Genomic DNA, 16885 nt, shown 5'->3' on the forward strand with positions numbered 1-16885 from the left:
AGTATACTGTATTCACTGCTCACAATGCAGCTGCCTCTGCACTGGGGAGACCAAACGCAGATTTGGTGATGGCTTTGCGGAACACCCCCGCTCAGTCCAAAAGCATGGCCCCGTGCTTTGGTTGCTTGCCATTTCAACACACATGCCTGCTCGCATGCCCACATTTCTGTCCTTGGCCTGCGTTGATGCTAGCAGCACCTCATCTTTCAATTAGACACTCTATAGCCTCGATGATTCAACCTTGAGTTCAGCAACTTCAGAGCATGATGGCTTTTTAAAAAAAAATTTGTTTTATTTTTTAACCATGTGCCTGTTTTTTCACATGGACAGAGTTGCTCGTTACTCTGCCATTAACACACTCTATGGACTAATGCTTTATCTTTCACCACAAGCATTAACACACTCTTTACCTTCGTCCTATGACAGCTTTGTTACTTAATCTCTCCTGCCCTCTGTTCTTTTCCACACCAAACCCTCCCCCCCACTCACTTGCTTAAAACCCAATTATGTTCTAAGCTTTGCTAGTTCTGATGCAAGGTCATAGACCTGAAAGGTTAACTCTGCTTCTCTCTCCACAGATGCTGCCCGAGCTGCTGAGTATTTCCAGGACATTGTTTTTATTTGTAATAGGCAATAAATGCTGGCTTTGCCAGCAACACCCACATCCCATGAACGATTTTTTTTTAAAAATTGGATCTTGTAAACTGGTGCTGCACACAAATGCTGTCCAGTCTCAAAATCCTCCATGCCAAATTGCAACTGCAAACTTCAATGTCCAACTCTAAATTTTAGATTATTTTAATCAGAAAAACATTTTCTAGTTAAATTTGCAGTGCATGGCTTTAAAAGCCTTTTGATACCATAAAGCTTTGTTCACATGGATTCAGTTCAGAGTAACTTCAAAGTTACCATGGAAAATGTAGTTTAAGAAATTTTACTGCCTTTTTAAAAGCATAAACAAGTGATTAAGAACAATTATAGCTATGAATTGGTACTGACTTCAAGAGGCTAAATATTCAAATAAAGGTAAATTCAAAATTAATTTGTGTTGAAGTAGTTAAAGACAGTTAGTTGTCTTTCTTGTCAAGAGCTGTATAGGTGTGCTTTATCATTCTGGGATTTTTAAAAATTCGTTCATAGAATGTGGGTGTCGCTGGCTAGGCCAGCATTTATTGCCCATCCCCAATTGCCCTTAAGATGAGTGGCTTGCTAGGCCATTTCAGCGGACATTTAAGAGTCAACCACATTGCTGTGGGTCTGGAGTCACATGTAGGCCAGATAAGGATGGCAGATTTACTTTCCTAAAGGACATTAAGAAACCAGATGGGTTTTTACAACAATTGACAATGATTTCATGGTCACCATAGACTAGCTTTTTAAAAAATTAATTAAATTCCAATTTCACCATCTGCCGTGATGGGATTTGAACCCATGTCCCCAGAGCACTAGCCTGGGCCTCTGCATTACTAGTCCAATGACATTATCACTACCCCACCACCTCCCCAACTCTATGATTCTTTTAAAATCTGAATTCACTAGAACCCAATCTAACATTTAGAGCAGACATAGGTTAAAAACAATTGTTGTGAGCAAAAAACCTAAAAATCAATTTCCAAAAATAACCAAGCTAAAAATGATTTAAACAGGATGCAGCATGAGGACATTTTCTTTCAAAGATGCATTTACACCACAAGATCAGAGTTGGCATAAAGCAGTTTCAGGTTCATATTCACCTTAGACTTTTGTAGGATTATCAGGAGTCAGGGACTAAACAGACTTCTAAGCAGTCTGCTGTCATGTCTGATTCTGATCTTGACTCCTGTTTCAGGTTATGTTTACACTACAGCTTCGCACCAAAGCCATGCTGCTTCACCCCAATGCTGAATTCATGGGACAAATGCAGGCCAGCACAACAGCTGTAGTGTGAATGTACTGCAAAATTCGAAAAGCTAGATTTACTGCGCCTTTTGTAATGTAACTTAATTCCTCTAGATATGGGTTAACTGACTGCAGTGAAAACTATCTTCTACTTTTATTCCCCCACCCACCCCCCCAAGAAAACTGCACATCATTCATTGGATGACAACATAATCATTAAATAAAAATATAAGACTGCTGATGAATTGAATTGCACATCATTCTCCAACAGCAATTCTGCAAATATAATGTATTGCCACCAACAGTCACCCCAATGCAGATGCCATCTTTCAAATGAAAATGTTCAACTGAGATCCCATTTGCCCTTGCAGAGGTATGTAAAAGATCTGTTGGCACTATTCCAACAAGAGCATAGGAGTTATCCTGATATTCTGCCCGACATTTATCCCTCAGTTCAGACAACTAAAAAAAGATTATCTGGTCAGTTTGTGGAACCTTGCTGTATGCAGATTGGGTGCTGTAATTCCAAACACTTCAAAAGTGCCTTCGTGGTTCAATCACTTGGTGATATCCTGAGGTTGTGAATGGTGCTTATATAAATGCAAACTCCTTCTTTATATACAATTAGAATCAGTAAGGGTCCGATAACCATTCCCCACTTCTGAAAAGTGATGGAAGAGGTCGTCGACAGTGCCATCAAGCGGCATTTGCTCAGCAATTACCTGCCCAATGAAGCTCAGTTTGGGTTCTGCCAGGGCCACTCAGCTCCTGATCTCATCACAGCCTTGGTCCAAACATGGACAAAAGAGATGAACTCAAGAGGTGAGGTGAGAGTGACTGCCCTTGACATCAAGCCAGCACTTGACCAAGTATGGCATCAAGGAGCCCGAGCAAAACTGCAGTCAACGGGAATCGGGGGGGGAAACTCTCTACTGGTTGGAGTCATACCTAGCACAAAAGGAAGATGATTGTGATTGTTGGAGGTCAATCATCTCAGTCCCAGGACATCACTACAGGAGTTCCTCAGGGTAGTGTCCTAGGCCCAACCATCTTCAGCTGCTTCACTAATGACCTTCCCTCCATCATAAGGTCAGAAGTGGGGATGTTCGCTGATGATTGCACAACGTTCAGCACCATTCACGACTCCTCAGATACTGAATCAGCCCGTGTCCATATGCAGCAAGACCTGGACGGCATCGAGGCTTGGAGTGATAAGTGGCACGTAACATTCGTGCCACACAAGTGCCAGGCAAAGACTATCACAAACAAGAGAGAATCTAACTATCTCCATGACCTTCAAAAGGCATAAAAATAACTGAATCCCCCGCCATCAACATCCTGGGGGCAGGGGGGGCGGTGGTCACCATTGACCAGAAACTGAACACGACCAGCCACATAAATGCTGTGGCTACAACAGCAGGTCAGAGGCTGGGAATTCTGCGGTGAGTAACTTACCTCCTGACTCCCCATTGCCTGTCCACCATCTACAAGGCCCAAGTCAGGACTGTGATGGAATACTCTCTGCAGCGGTTCAAGTAGGCAACTCAACCCCACCTTCTCAAGGGCAATTAGAGTTGGGCAATAAATGCAGGCATAGACAGCGATGCCAACATTCCCCGAGCAAATAAAAAAAGTCATTGATATTGTCTGTTTCTTTTTTTGACCATTCTCAAATCCCTGAAAATCACTGTAATAATTTGAGAATCTCATTTTATTATAAAAGCATAAATTTGCTAAATCAAATGAGTGCCCCAAATGTTCGCATTTACTACCGATGCTATGACAACTTGCACATTTAAATAATTAAACCCATTTAGTCAAATGGAAAAGGCTGCTAGAGAAAAAAATTGATACCAGCCCAGATATTGCGATAGGAATAACAATGTATCAGCGCTCATTGATATTATGGAGTAAATTCGACAGCAACGTCCAGAATCCAGACATACACGTTAAACAAGTAAATCCGAAAGTTGCTGTCCAATTTGCCCCTGCTCCTCCTTGGCATTAATGCGCATGAACTACATGAAGTTGCGGTACTTACCCACCAGCTACACACTAAATGCGCTAGAAAAGGTTAGAACTGTTGTATTCAGGTGCAAGTAAATTTTTAATGTAGTGATAAGTCTTAATTACTACCAAACCACCTCTCTGGCCCTGAAAATGTTACTTTAGAAGTGTGGAGTCTCATTCCCTCAGAAATTAATATGACATTCAAAAAAAAATTATTTAAGCTTTGTTTCTTTTATCTCTCACTCTCTCTTAATCCCATCTTTCTCTCTTTTTATTTTGATTTCTGCACACGATTTTACATTGAATTAAAATACTTACTGGTGAGGATTTATCAATCTGATCGGTTGAAGAGACATGCTGTTGCTTGCCCTACCCACATATGCCAAAGATCCCCTGTAGAGGACACTGTGCTGTAAAGGAATTCTCAATATTGCAAGTTGCCGTTCAACTCTGTGGGCAGCTGTCAGACTAATGAACAGTAAGCGCCGTTCCTTTGCTGCTCACCAGAAAATCCAGGCCATAATATTGCTGGAGAATAATGCATCTGTGTTCACCACTTGTCTTTATTCACTCTAATCGTTTTTTCACTGAAAGAACTTGGTCGTGTACTGTTAAGCCACTCATTGAATACCATCTATACTGGAATTGATTACATTTTTGGCATGCTATGTAACATAGCTATGCTCTACTGAATATTGTTTTGCCTTTCTGTTCAGATAGTTAAATTTTCATCCAAACTGCTACACAGTTTTTGAAATTAGTTCCAATGATTTTATTAAAGGATTAATATGGAGTCTAGAAAGCCACTCAGTTGTCTCTCGGACATGTAAAGATCACCATTTTGAAAGTAATGGTTGTCTGTTGTAAAAATAATTATTTTCTTAGTGATTGGATTATAATTTGAAATATTTTATTTGACCCCGACATCACTGCTTCATGAATGGATAGCAATAAATTTGTATTTTCCCCAAGATAGTTTTGCCCATCCTGGGAAGACAGTTTGATGGTTATTTCTCCAATGCCTATCCAATTGAAAAACAGTAGCTTTGAAATCAATGTTGTAAGCCAAAAATGTTTCTTTGGAGCTAAAAAAGGAATGTGTGCTGCTAAAAAGAGTTGAGAATAAAATGCCAGTTATTTTGAAAGAAGATTGGATTTACTGGAAAATGGTGAGGGACACATACTAATAATTACCAGTATATGATCTATGCTGCTCGTGTTTTCAAAATAGTTCTAATGAAATGGAAATGCCAGTTTAAAATTTTGCGCAGGAAGTGCACCCCAACGTTTTCCTACTTTAAGGGTTTGACTGCTTGCAAAAATGCAACATTAGATGCCAACAACTGGTATTGTTAAAGTAATTTTTTTTTAAACCTTTCTATCCAAACAAAATTTTTATCCTTGAATCAAGTAAAGTTCTATAACATATCAAGTCTGAAAAGTTTGCATGCAAAATTTTATATTGGGGTGCAGATTATTTGTTGAGTATCACTAAGACAAAATCATAACATTTCAAAAGCAGTAGTTTTGATTTAAACGTGACTATCTGTGGAGAAGAGCAAAACAATATTCACAGGAGCACAGCCACCTTTGGAGTTCTATGTCAAGACCAGTGGTACAGAGTTACTTTTATACTTGTCGATATGAAAATGGTCTGTATATTAGCAAGCCAAAAATTTAACTAATCCCAAAATAGATGATATTGGAAAAGTGGCCTAAACTCAAACAGTGCATTAACAACTTCATTCAGTCGAAAGCCAATAAAGAGTGAAATAAAAAATACTAAAGTTTTATTTTTCAGCAACAAAATTGACAGACTGTACCTGGCATCTTGCAGCCATTGGTACCATGACACAGATGTCAGTAGAATTTATCTTATCTCATAGCACTAACATGTACTCTTATTATTGTACTTGTTTTTCCACTTATTTTTCACAGGCTATCAGTCTATTTGCTGTAATGACATCCAACTGTCTGTTTTACTGATCATTGACATCCCTTGTTTGCAACGAATCACGGATATTAATTAGCATCTGAAGGAAAATATTTTCTTGCACAAAGCACTCATCATCCAATTTTGGAAATCATTCCCAAGTTTACAAATTGAGAAATGTGTTCCAAAATGTTTGGTCTCCAATCACATTTTGAGTATGTTGAAAAGTACCACAGAATTTCAAATGCCAATTTCTTGTACTTTCTAAATTAATTAAAATTATACAATTCTTTCGGTCCACAGCAGTTCATGGAGATACAAGTCTGGGCCATTGTCAAAATGTCCATAGGAAGACATAGGATAAACCAAAAAACCCTTAGATCAGGCACATAATTTCACTATGACTTTTGATTGTTAAGAATCAGGGGTGGTAGAAATAGGGATATTAGTACAGCTTGTACAGATATACACACTCATGCTTGATAGTCACATTTATGTGAATGTAACCTGTCCAGTCAGTTGTGGAGAAGTCATTTTGATTTAAATTCTAGCAACGACATCAAAACACACTTGCAGGTATATTTTCTGTGCTCTTTCATCAGCATCTCTGTCTGTCCCCACAGAAGCTGCCTGACTACGGAGTGTTTCCAGCATTTTGAGTTTTCCAGACTGCCAGCATCCGCAGTATTTTGCTTTTTGATTAATTAACGTAACATTATCCCATGGAATGGAATGGAATTTCTAGTGTCAGACTAAAATTATTTTCTAAAATGTGCCACTTTTAAAAGGAAAGAAAAACTTCAAAGTTTGGAAATCAACCAACACAAAAATCTATCTGGATGCATAACTAATTTTCAAATCAAGCAGATAGACAGTGATCAGTGACCTTCAAACTTGTAAATGGGTACAAGTTCTGCTTAGTTCAAAATGAAAATTGCATCCACAAACACTTTCAAAATCGGACTTTCTTGATTATTGATATGACTGACAGATTGGGTAAAGATAATACAATAATTTCATCAAAACGTTCAATTGTCTCATTGTGCTAACTGCACGCTCTTACAATTAATGACATCACTTCTTTTTCATTTGCAATGGATTTTTCAACCTCCAGGCCAATAAACTGAAAACTTGAAGTACTTGTAAGTATTTGTTTCATTGCAACACTGAGCTGTTATCTGACTAGATTTAAATTCCCCATGACCATTAAAGATGTAAAAATATTGAACTAGCATTTTTCTGTGGTTGGCAGCTGTAATTGTTGACAAAGAATAATGGATAGCAGAAAGAAACATCTTACTAGGCACAGTTGTCGAGCTACTGTATTTAATGCCGCAGGTTATGCTACTTCCATTACACTGATTAGCAGGGTCATAGCCACTGCGGAGGCAACCCAGACAGCTGCTTCACTATGCCCTTTCTATCCTGTTGCGAATGAGTGCATAAAACGTAGCCTAAATGCAAAAATCATTAAAGTATACAATTAGGAGAATTATAAAAGCAATTTCTAAAACTAGTCTTAAGTTGCACCATAACAGTAACAAAAAACGTTAAAAATATGGACAGCCAGAAATTACTCATTAAAATTTGATTCTGGTTAGATTCCTGCTGCTGTGACATTATTTAGTTAGAATGTTCAGATGGTTTCTAATTTAGTCGGTTTTACTGTCTAGATTTCAGAACTCACCGATCAACCAAGAAAAAGTCAATATTTAACCTTAAATTAAATGACTTGGGGTTTATTTTACTCAATGCAAGGTTTAACACAGGAAAATAAACTGAAAGATTGTTAAATCGATAATAGGAACGTGACCAAAAAAACCTCAGCAGGATTCTAAAAGACTCTCAACATAATTAACGTTTCCCATTTAATCAGTCAAGAAGTGGTTCGTCCTTACCTTGCCTGTTTTGTGGTCGAACCAGATGAGAGCATGGTTTCTGGAAAGCACTTTGCAGTCAAAAGTGGCGTTATTCTGGGCCGGTCTGCAGCGTGCCACCGATCGACCAATTTTGACAGGTTCGTCCAGGTAAACATGGCGCTCCTGAAAAGGGTGCGAGTTTGGCCGACAGGTGAAGATGGCTAGTGCTGAAGGCATAGGGGACTGGTGACGAGCCTCAGTCAAAGTGAAGAGAGGAAACTCGTCTTGAGCCACTTCCTGATCCAGAGCGACAATGTCGTTTCAAAATATATTAGAAATGGAAAACAACCCGGCTTTATATATAAATGAGAATATTTACACACAACACCCACAATAGATTTCTGTACAAAATGAGAGATTCATCTTTCATTCGTTAACACACCCATCTCAATAAATCAGAAGCAATTCGACGCATCTCCTGTCCTTGCATGCAGATCTGTCGGTTGAGATTATTCCATTAGGTCGGTGTTTGTTTATCGTCATCTAGCTTTTACAACGGTAAAAAATAAATAAAAACTTGTTAGCCTAAGACACTGAACGACAAGCGCAGCAGACTGCAGACAAAACGGTCGATGTGCAATCAGAATTAGTGCTTTTATTGCCCCACTTAGCGGGACAAGGTTATCGCCGTATTTGAGTCACTCTCCCTCGCACACGTTTTAAAAGCTGGCTTTACAGTAATAACTCGCACATCGCAAGTCCTCCGGTTGGCAATGGGGCGGGGGGGGGGGGGGGGGGGGGGGCGGCCCTCGACAGTTACTGCGGAAAAAAAGAAATGGAAGCGGCACTTTATCTTCTCGAAAGCTCCTCCGGTCAGTGCGAAAAGAAGCGGAGCCAACAGCTAGGCCTCAGGCCTGACTGAATCCTGATCGCCGAGTCCAAAGTCGTGAACTTATGACCCGAAATCAAAACAATTCCTTTCGATCAGAGACCTGGATCCAAACTGCTGCCGATCCACAGCAGAAGGAAAAACACGCCTTCGAGAAACAACTGCTACTGAAGCACACAGGCTCCCTCGACACCTGCGGCCGTTACTGGTGCGGGACAAAATAGGAACTATTCTTCGTCTGTATTTTTGCTCTCCGCCGAACCCAAGCCTGTAACACGTCCTCCAGAACTCACTGGAGCCGCCATAGCTTCACCGCATAGCCAACAACTTGACAGCGGAAGCGCCGGCTCCGGCTGATTGACAGCCTACATACCCAATGGTGGCAACGAGGAAGACAGAGAGCAGCCAATCAGAGTGTACAGTAAGCAGGATCTCGATGAACTTGCGCCTCTCAATGAAAGAATGGATGGGAGCCGGTCGGTTGATTGACGTGGAAAATAAACCAAACACAAACCGGTGGCAAACGTGACCCTCCAGGTTTAGCCAATCAGAACAAGCAGGCGGGACGATCGTCGGATCGAGCCAATGCAAGAGTGAGTAGGCCGGGAAAGTCGGAATAATCGCGGCAAGTTCACCAGAGAACGGGAGCAATCAAATTCATATTGCCACTATCATTAATTGTTCCACTGTTATATCTAATTCATTTTATGGATAATTATCACTTCGTAATATGCGTTCCACTTCCTAAAAAAGTGGCACTCTTCAAAAATTGACAGTTGGGAAAGCCAACACATCCTCACTTCCATCAAACAAAACTAGGGAGCTTTAATTACATAACACGCAAACTCCTGCATCATCGCGCCTCCGCTGACGTCGAATATACGTCGCCTGCTTGGACTGGGCTGTAAAATTGTGTTGAGAAGAAAATATGGCTTTGCGGGCTCTGACAGGTGATGGCAATGACCTGGAGGAGCTGTTGGAGAGGGTCATTCCCGCCAAAGATTACCTGTATAGTCCCGACAGGTCTCCAGCTCTGCCCTGGGACATGTTCTCTGCCTGGGTTCATTGTATCTGCGTAGTCGGATTCGACCTGGAGTTGGGGCAGGCTGTCGAAGTGAGTTGATAATCTCAGAATATTAAAAAAATTGCAGGAACTTGGTGTTGTTCGGAGCAATTTCATGTGAACCGTTTGAAAACTCCATGTTTTTAACTTTTGCCTTTGTTGTGATGTGAAGGCCACTGCGTTGTGCGAAGGAGCCGGTACTGTTCTTTGTGTCAACAGAAGTCCAGGCCATTTTTCAAATATCGCAAATAATTGTGTTTATCTGCAATCCCAAACAGTTTTAAGCAGATGGGTTTTTACTTGGGTTCAAAACGCAATAACTTGTTTGAGGATTTGAATCTATCCGAGTGGTTAATTTATAAGCTGTAAAAAGGACCAAAATGTAACCAGATGTTAGGTTTCGCATTTAATGTATTGAATACATTATCAAAACGAGCTGTTGTTTCCTGTTAGCCACTGTGCAGCACAATAATTCTTCTCAAACCGTGAGATTTGAGATGGCTGTATGAGAATTTATGTTTTTAGATTTGCTTATTTGTAAATAGAATCTGAAAAAATACAAACGACGAGGAATTGCTGTCTTTGAAAGTACCTTGTATTGTTCCAGGTTTAAAACAATAGCACACAATTTATCCAACACATCTGTGTTTGTTACAGCAATTGCAAACTTTAAACCCGTTCGAAATGTTAAGCTACTATAGAAATACTAAAGGGAAACATGTGCAAAAGTGTAAAATCTTGTATTTGATAAATATTTGGACCAAAAATTAACAATTAGATTTAAATTATTCCTCAATTTTAAGACCTCACATTCTATGGTCTAAGAATAATTAGATATGATACTTAAGCAAATTACTTGGAGTCCACAATGCTAATGTTTCATTATGTACTCTTGACTTTCTATTTGAGAAGTCCTCAATATACAGATTGAGTGCTCTCAAACTGGTTGTTCTCAATCAATGATATTTTGAGCCAGTTAAACAATACGTTATTCAAATTCCAGTTTACTAAATGCTCAATAATAACAATAGCATGTCCTACTCGAAATAAATAAATGGAGCAAAACTCGTTTGTTCTTTCTACATTATGGTAGATAATGTTAAAAACACAGTAATATAATGTATTCAGATAATCTGTATACATTGGGCTCTCTACACCAGTAACTAATAAATCAGAAGATGAAGCTGAGTGTTAAAACATGCATTTGGGTATCTTTTCTTAAATTCTTATAATTAGGTGTAATTCACGAATGCCTTTTCAAAATTTCCTCCAATTAAATATTGGGAAGACTGAATCCATTGTTTTTGGTCCCCGCTCCAAACTCCATTCTCTAGCTACTGACTCCGTCCCTCTCCCTGTCAACAATCTGAGATTAAATCTGTCTGTTCACAACCTTGGTGTCACATTTGACCCTGAGATGAGCTTCTGACCTCATAGTCATGCCATCAGTAAGACCGCTTATTTCCACCTCCAAAACATTGCCGACTTCATCCCTGTCTCAGCTTGTCTGCTGCTGAAACCCTCATTCATGCCTTCATTACCTCTAGACTTGACTATTTCAATGAATAGCTAGCTGGTCTCCCACATTCTACTCTGTAAATTTGGGGTCATCCAAAACTCTGTGTCTTAACTCACACCATGTCCCATTCTCCTATCACCCCTGTGCTCGCTGACCTATATTGGCTTCTGGTCAAGCAACATCTTGATTTTAAAATTCTCATCCTTGTTTGCAATTCCCTCCATGGGCCTGCCTCTCCCTATCTTTGTAATCTCCTCCAGCCCCACAACCCGAAAGATATCTGCACTTCTCTAATACTGATCTCTTGTGCATCCCTGATTTTAATCAATGCGCCATTGGTGGTGATGCCTTCAGTTGCCTAGACCCCAAGCTCTGGAATTCCGTCCCTACACCTCTGCTTCTCCACCTCGCTTTCCTCCTTTAAGACTCTCCTTAAAACCCACCTCTTTGACCAAACTTTTGGTCATCTGGTCTAATATCTCCTTTTGTGGCTCAGTATCATACATTGTTTTATAATGCTTCTGTGAAGTGCCTTGGGACATTTTATTATGTTTAAGGCGCAATATGCACAGTGGCGCAGTGATTAGCACTGCAGCCTCATGGCTCCAGCGACCCGGGTTCAGTTCTGGGTCCTGCCTGTGCGGAGTTTGCAAGTTCTCCCTGTGACCGCGTGGGTTTCCGCCGGGTGCTCCGGTTTCCTCCCACAGCCAAAGACTTGCAGGTTGATAGGTAAATTGGCCATTGTAAATTGCCGCTAGTGTAGGTAGGTGGTAGGAGAATGGTGGGGATGTGGTAGGGAATATGGGATTAATGTAGGATTAGTATAAATGAGTGGTTGTTCGTTGGCACAGATTCGGTGGGCCAAAGTGCCTGTTTCAGTGTTGTATCTCTAAATAAATAAAATAAGTTGTTGTTGAGAGTCATAGCCAACTGTTTACTCCAAGTATCACATGAACACTGCCAACCTGGCATCTTTAGTTTTACTGACAAACTTGATGCATAAGTTTAAGATGTCATTATATAATGGATCATACAAACACATTGTAAGCAGACTGAACCTGATAATACAAATACAATTGAGATTTTTCTCTTCTCCCTGAAAGTAAAATCTGAAAACATGGCAAATCCCACACTGATGACACCCAGCTCTATCTTACCACCACTTCTCTCAACCCCTAAACTGTCAGACTGCTTGTCTAACATCCAGTATTGGATAAGCAGAAATTTCCTTTGTTCCCCCCACAAACTCCATTCCCTAGCCACTGACTCCAACCCTTGCCCTGGCAACTTTCTGAGGCTGAACCAGACCACTTGCAACCTTGATGCGTTATTTGACTCCGAGATGAGCTTCCACACATATCCGCACCATCACCAAGAGCGCGTTTTTCCACCTCTTAACATCATTAAACTCTGCCCTTCCTTCAGATTATCTGCTGCTGAAACCCTCATCCATGAATTTGTTACATCTAGACTTGACTATTCCAATCCCCTTCTCAAGGTCAATTAGGGATGGGCAATAAATGCTGTCCTAGCCAGTGACACCCACATCCCATGAACGAATGAAAAAAACAACTCTCGCTGGCTCACAGATTTCACCTTTCATAAACATGAGCTGATCCAAAACTTTGCTGCCTGTGACTTAACTCGCACCAAATCCCATTCACCCATTACCCCTGTGCTTCCTGACCTATATTGCCCCACAACCTAGTAATGCCTCACTTTCTAAAATTCTCATTCTTGTTTTCAAATTCTCCATGGCCCCTCTCCTGCTCTTTCTCTATAATCTCCTTCAGCCCTACAACCCTCCAAAATCTCAGCGCTCGTCCAATTCTGTCCTCTTGAGCATCATCTTAAGCTATTTTAATATACAATCAGTGGCGACCGTACCTTCAGCTGTCGAGGCCTGAAAGTCTGGAATTCCCTCCCTAAACCTCTCTGCCTCTCGTCCTCTCTATACTCCTTTAATACACTCCTTAAAACCTACCTACCTTTAACCAAACGTTTGGTCATCTGCCGTAATGTTCCTTATGTGGCTCGGTGCCAAATGTTGTTTGATAATGCTCATGTGAAGCGCCTTGGGACATTTTGCTATGTTAAAAGCAGTTTATAAATGCAAGTTGTTATTGAAATAAAAGTGAGTTACTTTTACAGCAACATTTTAAATTGTCTAAATCAAGCAATAATTTCCAAACAAAGTTAAAACTTATGGCAAAGGAATCAAGCAGTGGGTAAAACCTGAAACCAGATAAAATGTTGTCACATTTGAAATTCTAAAATCAATGATTAGAGTATGAATAGAACTGTTAAGCAGCACAGTTATATTCAGTGTTAGTATCTTTATCAATTTAATTATATGGCAGTGCCATCATTCAGAATTATACCTAACAATTCCTAAAGTCCATTTACTTGATCTAATATCTTATTTTGGAAACATAGTTATTCTGTCATGTTTAAGTTAACAAAAGTATAAATGAAGGTGATTTGATTATACATTTAATTTTCACAAGTAGTCATGAGTATGCAAGTTCTACTTTTTGCACATTTCACAGTAGTAATGTGTGGCTCAGTAAGGGTCAACTTGCCTCAGTTGATAGGCTGCAACCTACGAAATACAAGACTGTAGTTCAACCCCTACTTCAGTCCTGAGCATGCAAACTATATTGGACATGTTATTTTTGGAGGTGGCATCTTTAGAATGAGACATTAAACTGAGGTTCTGACTGCCAAATCAGGTGGTCATAAAAGATTTCATGACATTCAAAGTACAGTTTCTAAATTGCTTTTTCTTAAGCTGAATATTATGTTTTCTTTTGAGAAAAGTCTATTTCTTTTCAGTTACTCATTTATTTTTAATCATTTTTAGCCCCTACGAAAAACAAATTTTTCAATTAGTGAGTAGCTGACTGAACTAATACTCAACGCCAACTCACAGACACCTCTTCCTACCTCCCTCTGGACCATGACCCCACCACCGAACATCAAGCCACCGTCCAAAGGACTGTCACTGACCTCATCTCCTCTGGAGATCTTCCCTCTACAGCTTCCAACCTCATAGTCCCGCAACCCCGGACAGCCCGCTTCTATCTCCTTCCCAAAATCCACAAACGGGACTGTCCCGGCAGACCCATTGTGTCAGCCTGCTCCTGCCCAACTGAACTTATTTCTTCCTATCTAGACTCTATCTTTTCTCCGCTGGTCCAGTCTCTTCCCACCTACATCCGTGACTCTTCTGACGCCCTACGTCATTTTGACAATTTCCAGTTTCCTGGTCCCAACCGCCTCCTCTTCACTATGGACGTCCAATCGCTCTACACCTCCATCCCCCACCAGGATGGTTTGAGGGCTCTCCGCTTCTTCCTGGAACAGAGGCCCAACCAGTCCCCATCCACCACCACCCTCCTCCGCCTGGCTGAACTTGTTCTCACATTGAACAACTTCTCCTTCAACTCCACGCACTTCCTTCAAGTAAAAGGTGTCGCTATGGGTACCCGCATGGGTCCTAGTTATGCCTGTCTTTTTGTGGGATATGTCGAGCATTCTTTGTTCCAGTCCTACTCAGGCCCCCTCCCCCAACTCTTTTTCCGGTACATTGATGACTGTATCGGTGCCGTTTCCTGCTCCCGCCCCGAACTAGAAAACTTTATCAACTTTGCTTCCAATTTCCACCCTTCTCTCACCTTTACATGGTCCATCTCTGACACTTCCCTTCCCTTCCTCGACTTCTCTGTCTCCATCTCTGGGGATAGGTTGTCTACCAATATCCATTATAAGCCCACTGACTCCCACAGCTACCTCGACTACACTTCTTCACACCCTACCTCCTGTAAGGACTCCATTCCATTCTCCCAGTTTCTCCGTCTCCGACGCATCTGCTCTGATGATGCTACCTTCCATGACGGTGCTTCTGATATGACCTCCTTTTTCCTCAACCGAGGATTTCCCCCCACTGTGGTTGACAGGGCCCTCAACCGTGTCCGACCCATTCCCCGCACCTCTACCCTCACCCCTTCCCCTCCCTCCCAGAACCGTGACAGGGTTCCCCTTGTCCTCACTTTTCATCCCACCAGCCTCCATATCCAAAGGATCATCCTCCGCCATTTTCGCCACCTCCAGCGTGATGCCACTACCAGTCGCATCTTCCCCTCCCTTCCCCTGTCAGCATTCCGAAGGGATCGTTCCCTCCGCGACACCCTGGTCCACTCCTCCATTACCCCCACCACCTCGTCCCCGTCCCAGGGCACCTTCCCTTGCAATCGCAGGAGGTGTAATACCTGCCCATTTACCTCCTCTCTCCTCACTATCCCAGGCCCCAAACACTCCTTTCAGGTGAAGCAGCGATTTACTTGTACTTCTTTCAATGTAGTATACTGTATTCGCTGCTCACAGTGTGGTCTCCTCTACATTGGGGAGACCAAGCGCAGACTGGGTGACCGCTTTGCGGAACATCTCCGCTCAGTCCGCAAGCAGGAACCTGAGCTTCCGGTTGCTTGCCATTTCAACACTCCCCCCTGCTCTCATGCTCACATCTCTGTCCTGGGATTGCTGCAGTGTTCCAGTGAACATCAACGCAAGCTCGAGGAACAGCATCTCATCTACCGATTAGGCACACTACAGCCTGCCGGACTGAACATTGAGTTCAATAATTTCAGAGCATGACAGCCCCCCACTTTACTTTCATTTTTAGTCATTTTTAGTTATTTTTTCTTCCTTTTTTTTGCATTCCTTTTTACATTTTTTGCATTTATTTCATTTCATCTTAGTTTGTTCAGTTTGCTTACCCACTGTTTTTTTCAGGTTGTTTTTCTTCAGGTTTGCACTTGCTGATGTTCTATATTCAGTATATTCACACCTAATCTGTACTAATGCTTTGTCTTTCAAAACACCATTAACATATTGTTTGCCTTTGCTCCGTGACCTTTTGGTCAGCTATGTGGCCTGGTCCAATCTGCACCTTCTCCTTTGTTATCTCTTGCCCAACCCCCACCTCACTTGTTTATAATCTGTGACTTTTCTAATATTTGTCAGTTCCGAAGAAGGGTCACTGACCCGAAACGTTAACTCTGCTTCTCTTTCCACAGATGCTGCCAGACCTGCTGAGTGAATCCAGCATTTCTTGTTTTTGTTTCAGATTTCCAGCATCCGCAGTATTTTGCTTTTATAATACTTATTGATGCCTGCATGAAACATAAATTTCCAATCGTAGTTACAAAACAGTAATATAACCGGTTCAAATGGTGGATGATTAGGTAGTTATCAAGGAAGCAACTGTCTGTTACACATCCTTGATGTATAATAATGCTGCTGCATGATAATTTAATAATTACATTTTTACAGATGCATCAAGAAATAATCTGCAGTTAAGCACGGAATTTCTGTCTAGTGAATCTGTCAAATTATTTAATAGATATTGTCTTTCTGTCTTTGGCATCCTTATCTCGAGAGACAGTGGGTAAGCGCCTGGAGGTGGTCAGTGGTGTGTGGAGCAATAGATATTAATAGATATTAAATTACCATTTATTAATAACATGCATTGCACCAGCTAAATGACCTTTCATTAGTACTAATATGATTCATTGAAGGCGATTGATAAATGTTAAACAAGGCAGCTTTTATGTCAAGATCTTCTAACTGTTCTTTTGACATGCAGTCTGTTTAACTACTTATACATTTAGGGTAAAAAGTATATTGACAGATGTGTGTAAGTTTAACTCATTTTGTAATGTAAAAGTAAATA

At 41.0% G+C, this 16885-nt stretch overlaps 2 protein-coding genes across 22 annotated transcripts in view; one reads left to right on the plus strand and one right to left on the minus strand.

The window, feature by feature from the left end:
• Positions 1–8922, minus strand: part of slmapa (sarcolemma associated protein a) — a 256494-nt gene extending 247572 nt beyond the window's left edge. For 16 of the 19 annotated variants that reach the window (XM_068051661.1, XM_068051658.1, XM_068051673.1 and 13 more), the window contains exon 1: positions 7720–8922. In XM_068051661.1, the coding sequence (XP_067907762.1) occupies positions 7720–7917 (198 nt within the window). In that variant the 5' untranslated portion in view covers positions 7918–8922. The remainder of the gene's footprint in view (positions 1–7719) is intronic. The other 3 variants (XM_068051676.1, XM_068051672.1, XM_068051664.1) reach the window with 1 other exon arrangement.
• Positions 8843–16885, plus strand: part of dennd6aa (DENN/MADD domain containing 6Aa) — a 148425-nt gene continuing 140382 nt past the window's right edge. Inside the window, exon 1 of one of the 3 annotated variants that reach the window (XM_068051680.1) lies at positions 8843–9683. In XM_068051680.1, coding sequence (XP_067907781.1) covers positions 9498–9683 — 186 coding nt within the window. In that variant the 5' untranslated portion in view covers positions 8843–9497. The remainder of the gene's footprint in view (positions 9684–16885) is intronic. The other 2 variants (XM_068051679.1, XM_068051681.1) reach the window with 2 other exon arrangements.

The sequence above is a fragment of the Heterodontus francisci genome, chromosome 19 (assembly GCF_036365525.1).
Source record: "Heterodontus francisci isolate sHetFra1 chromosome 19, sHetFra1.hap1, whole genome shotgun sequence".
Classification (NCBI taxonomy): Eukaryota; Metazoa; Chordata; class Chondrichthyes; order Heterodontiformes; family Heterodontidae; genus Heterodontus; species Heterodontus francisci.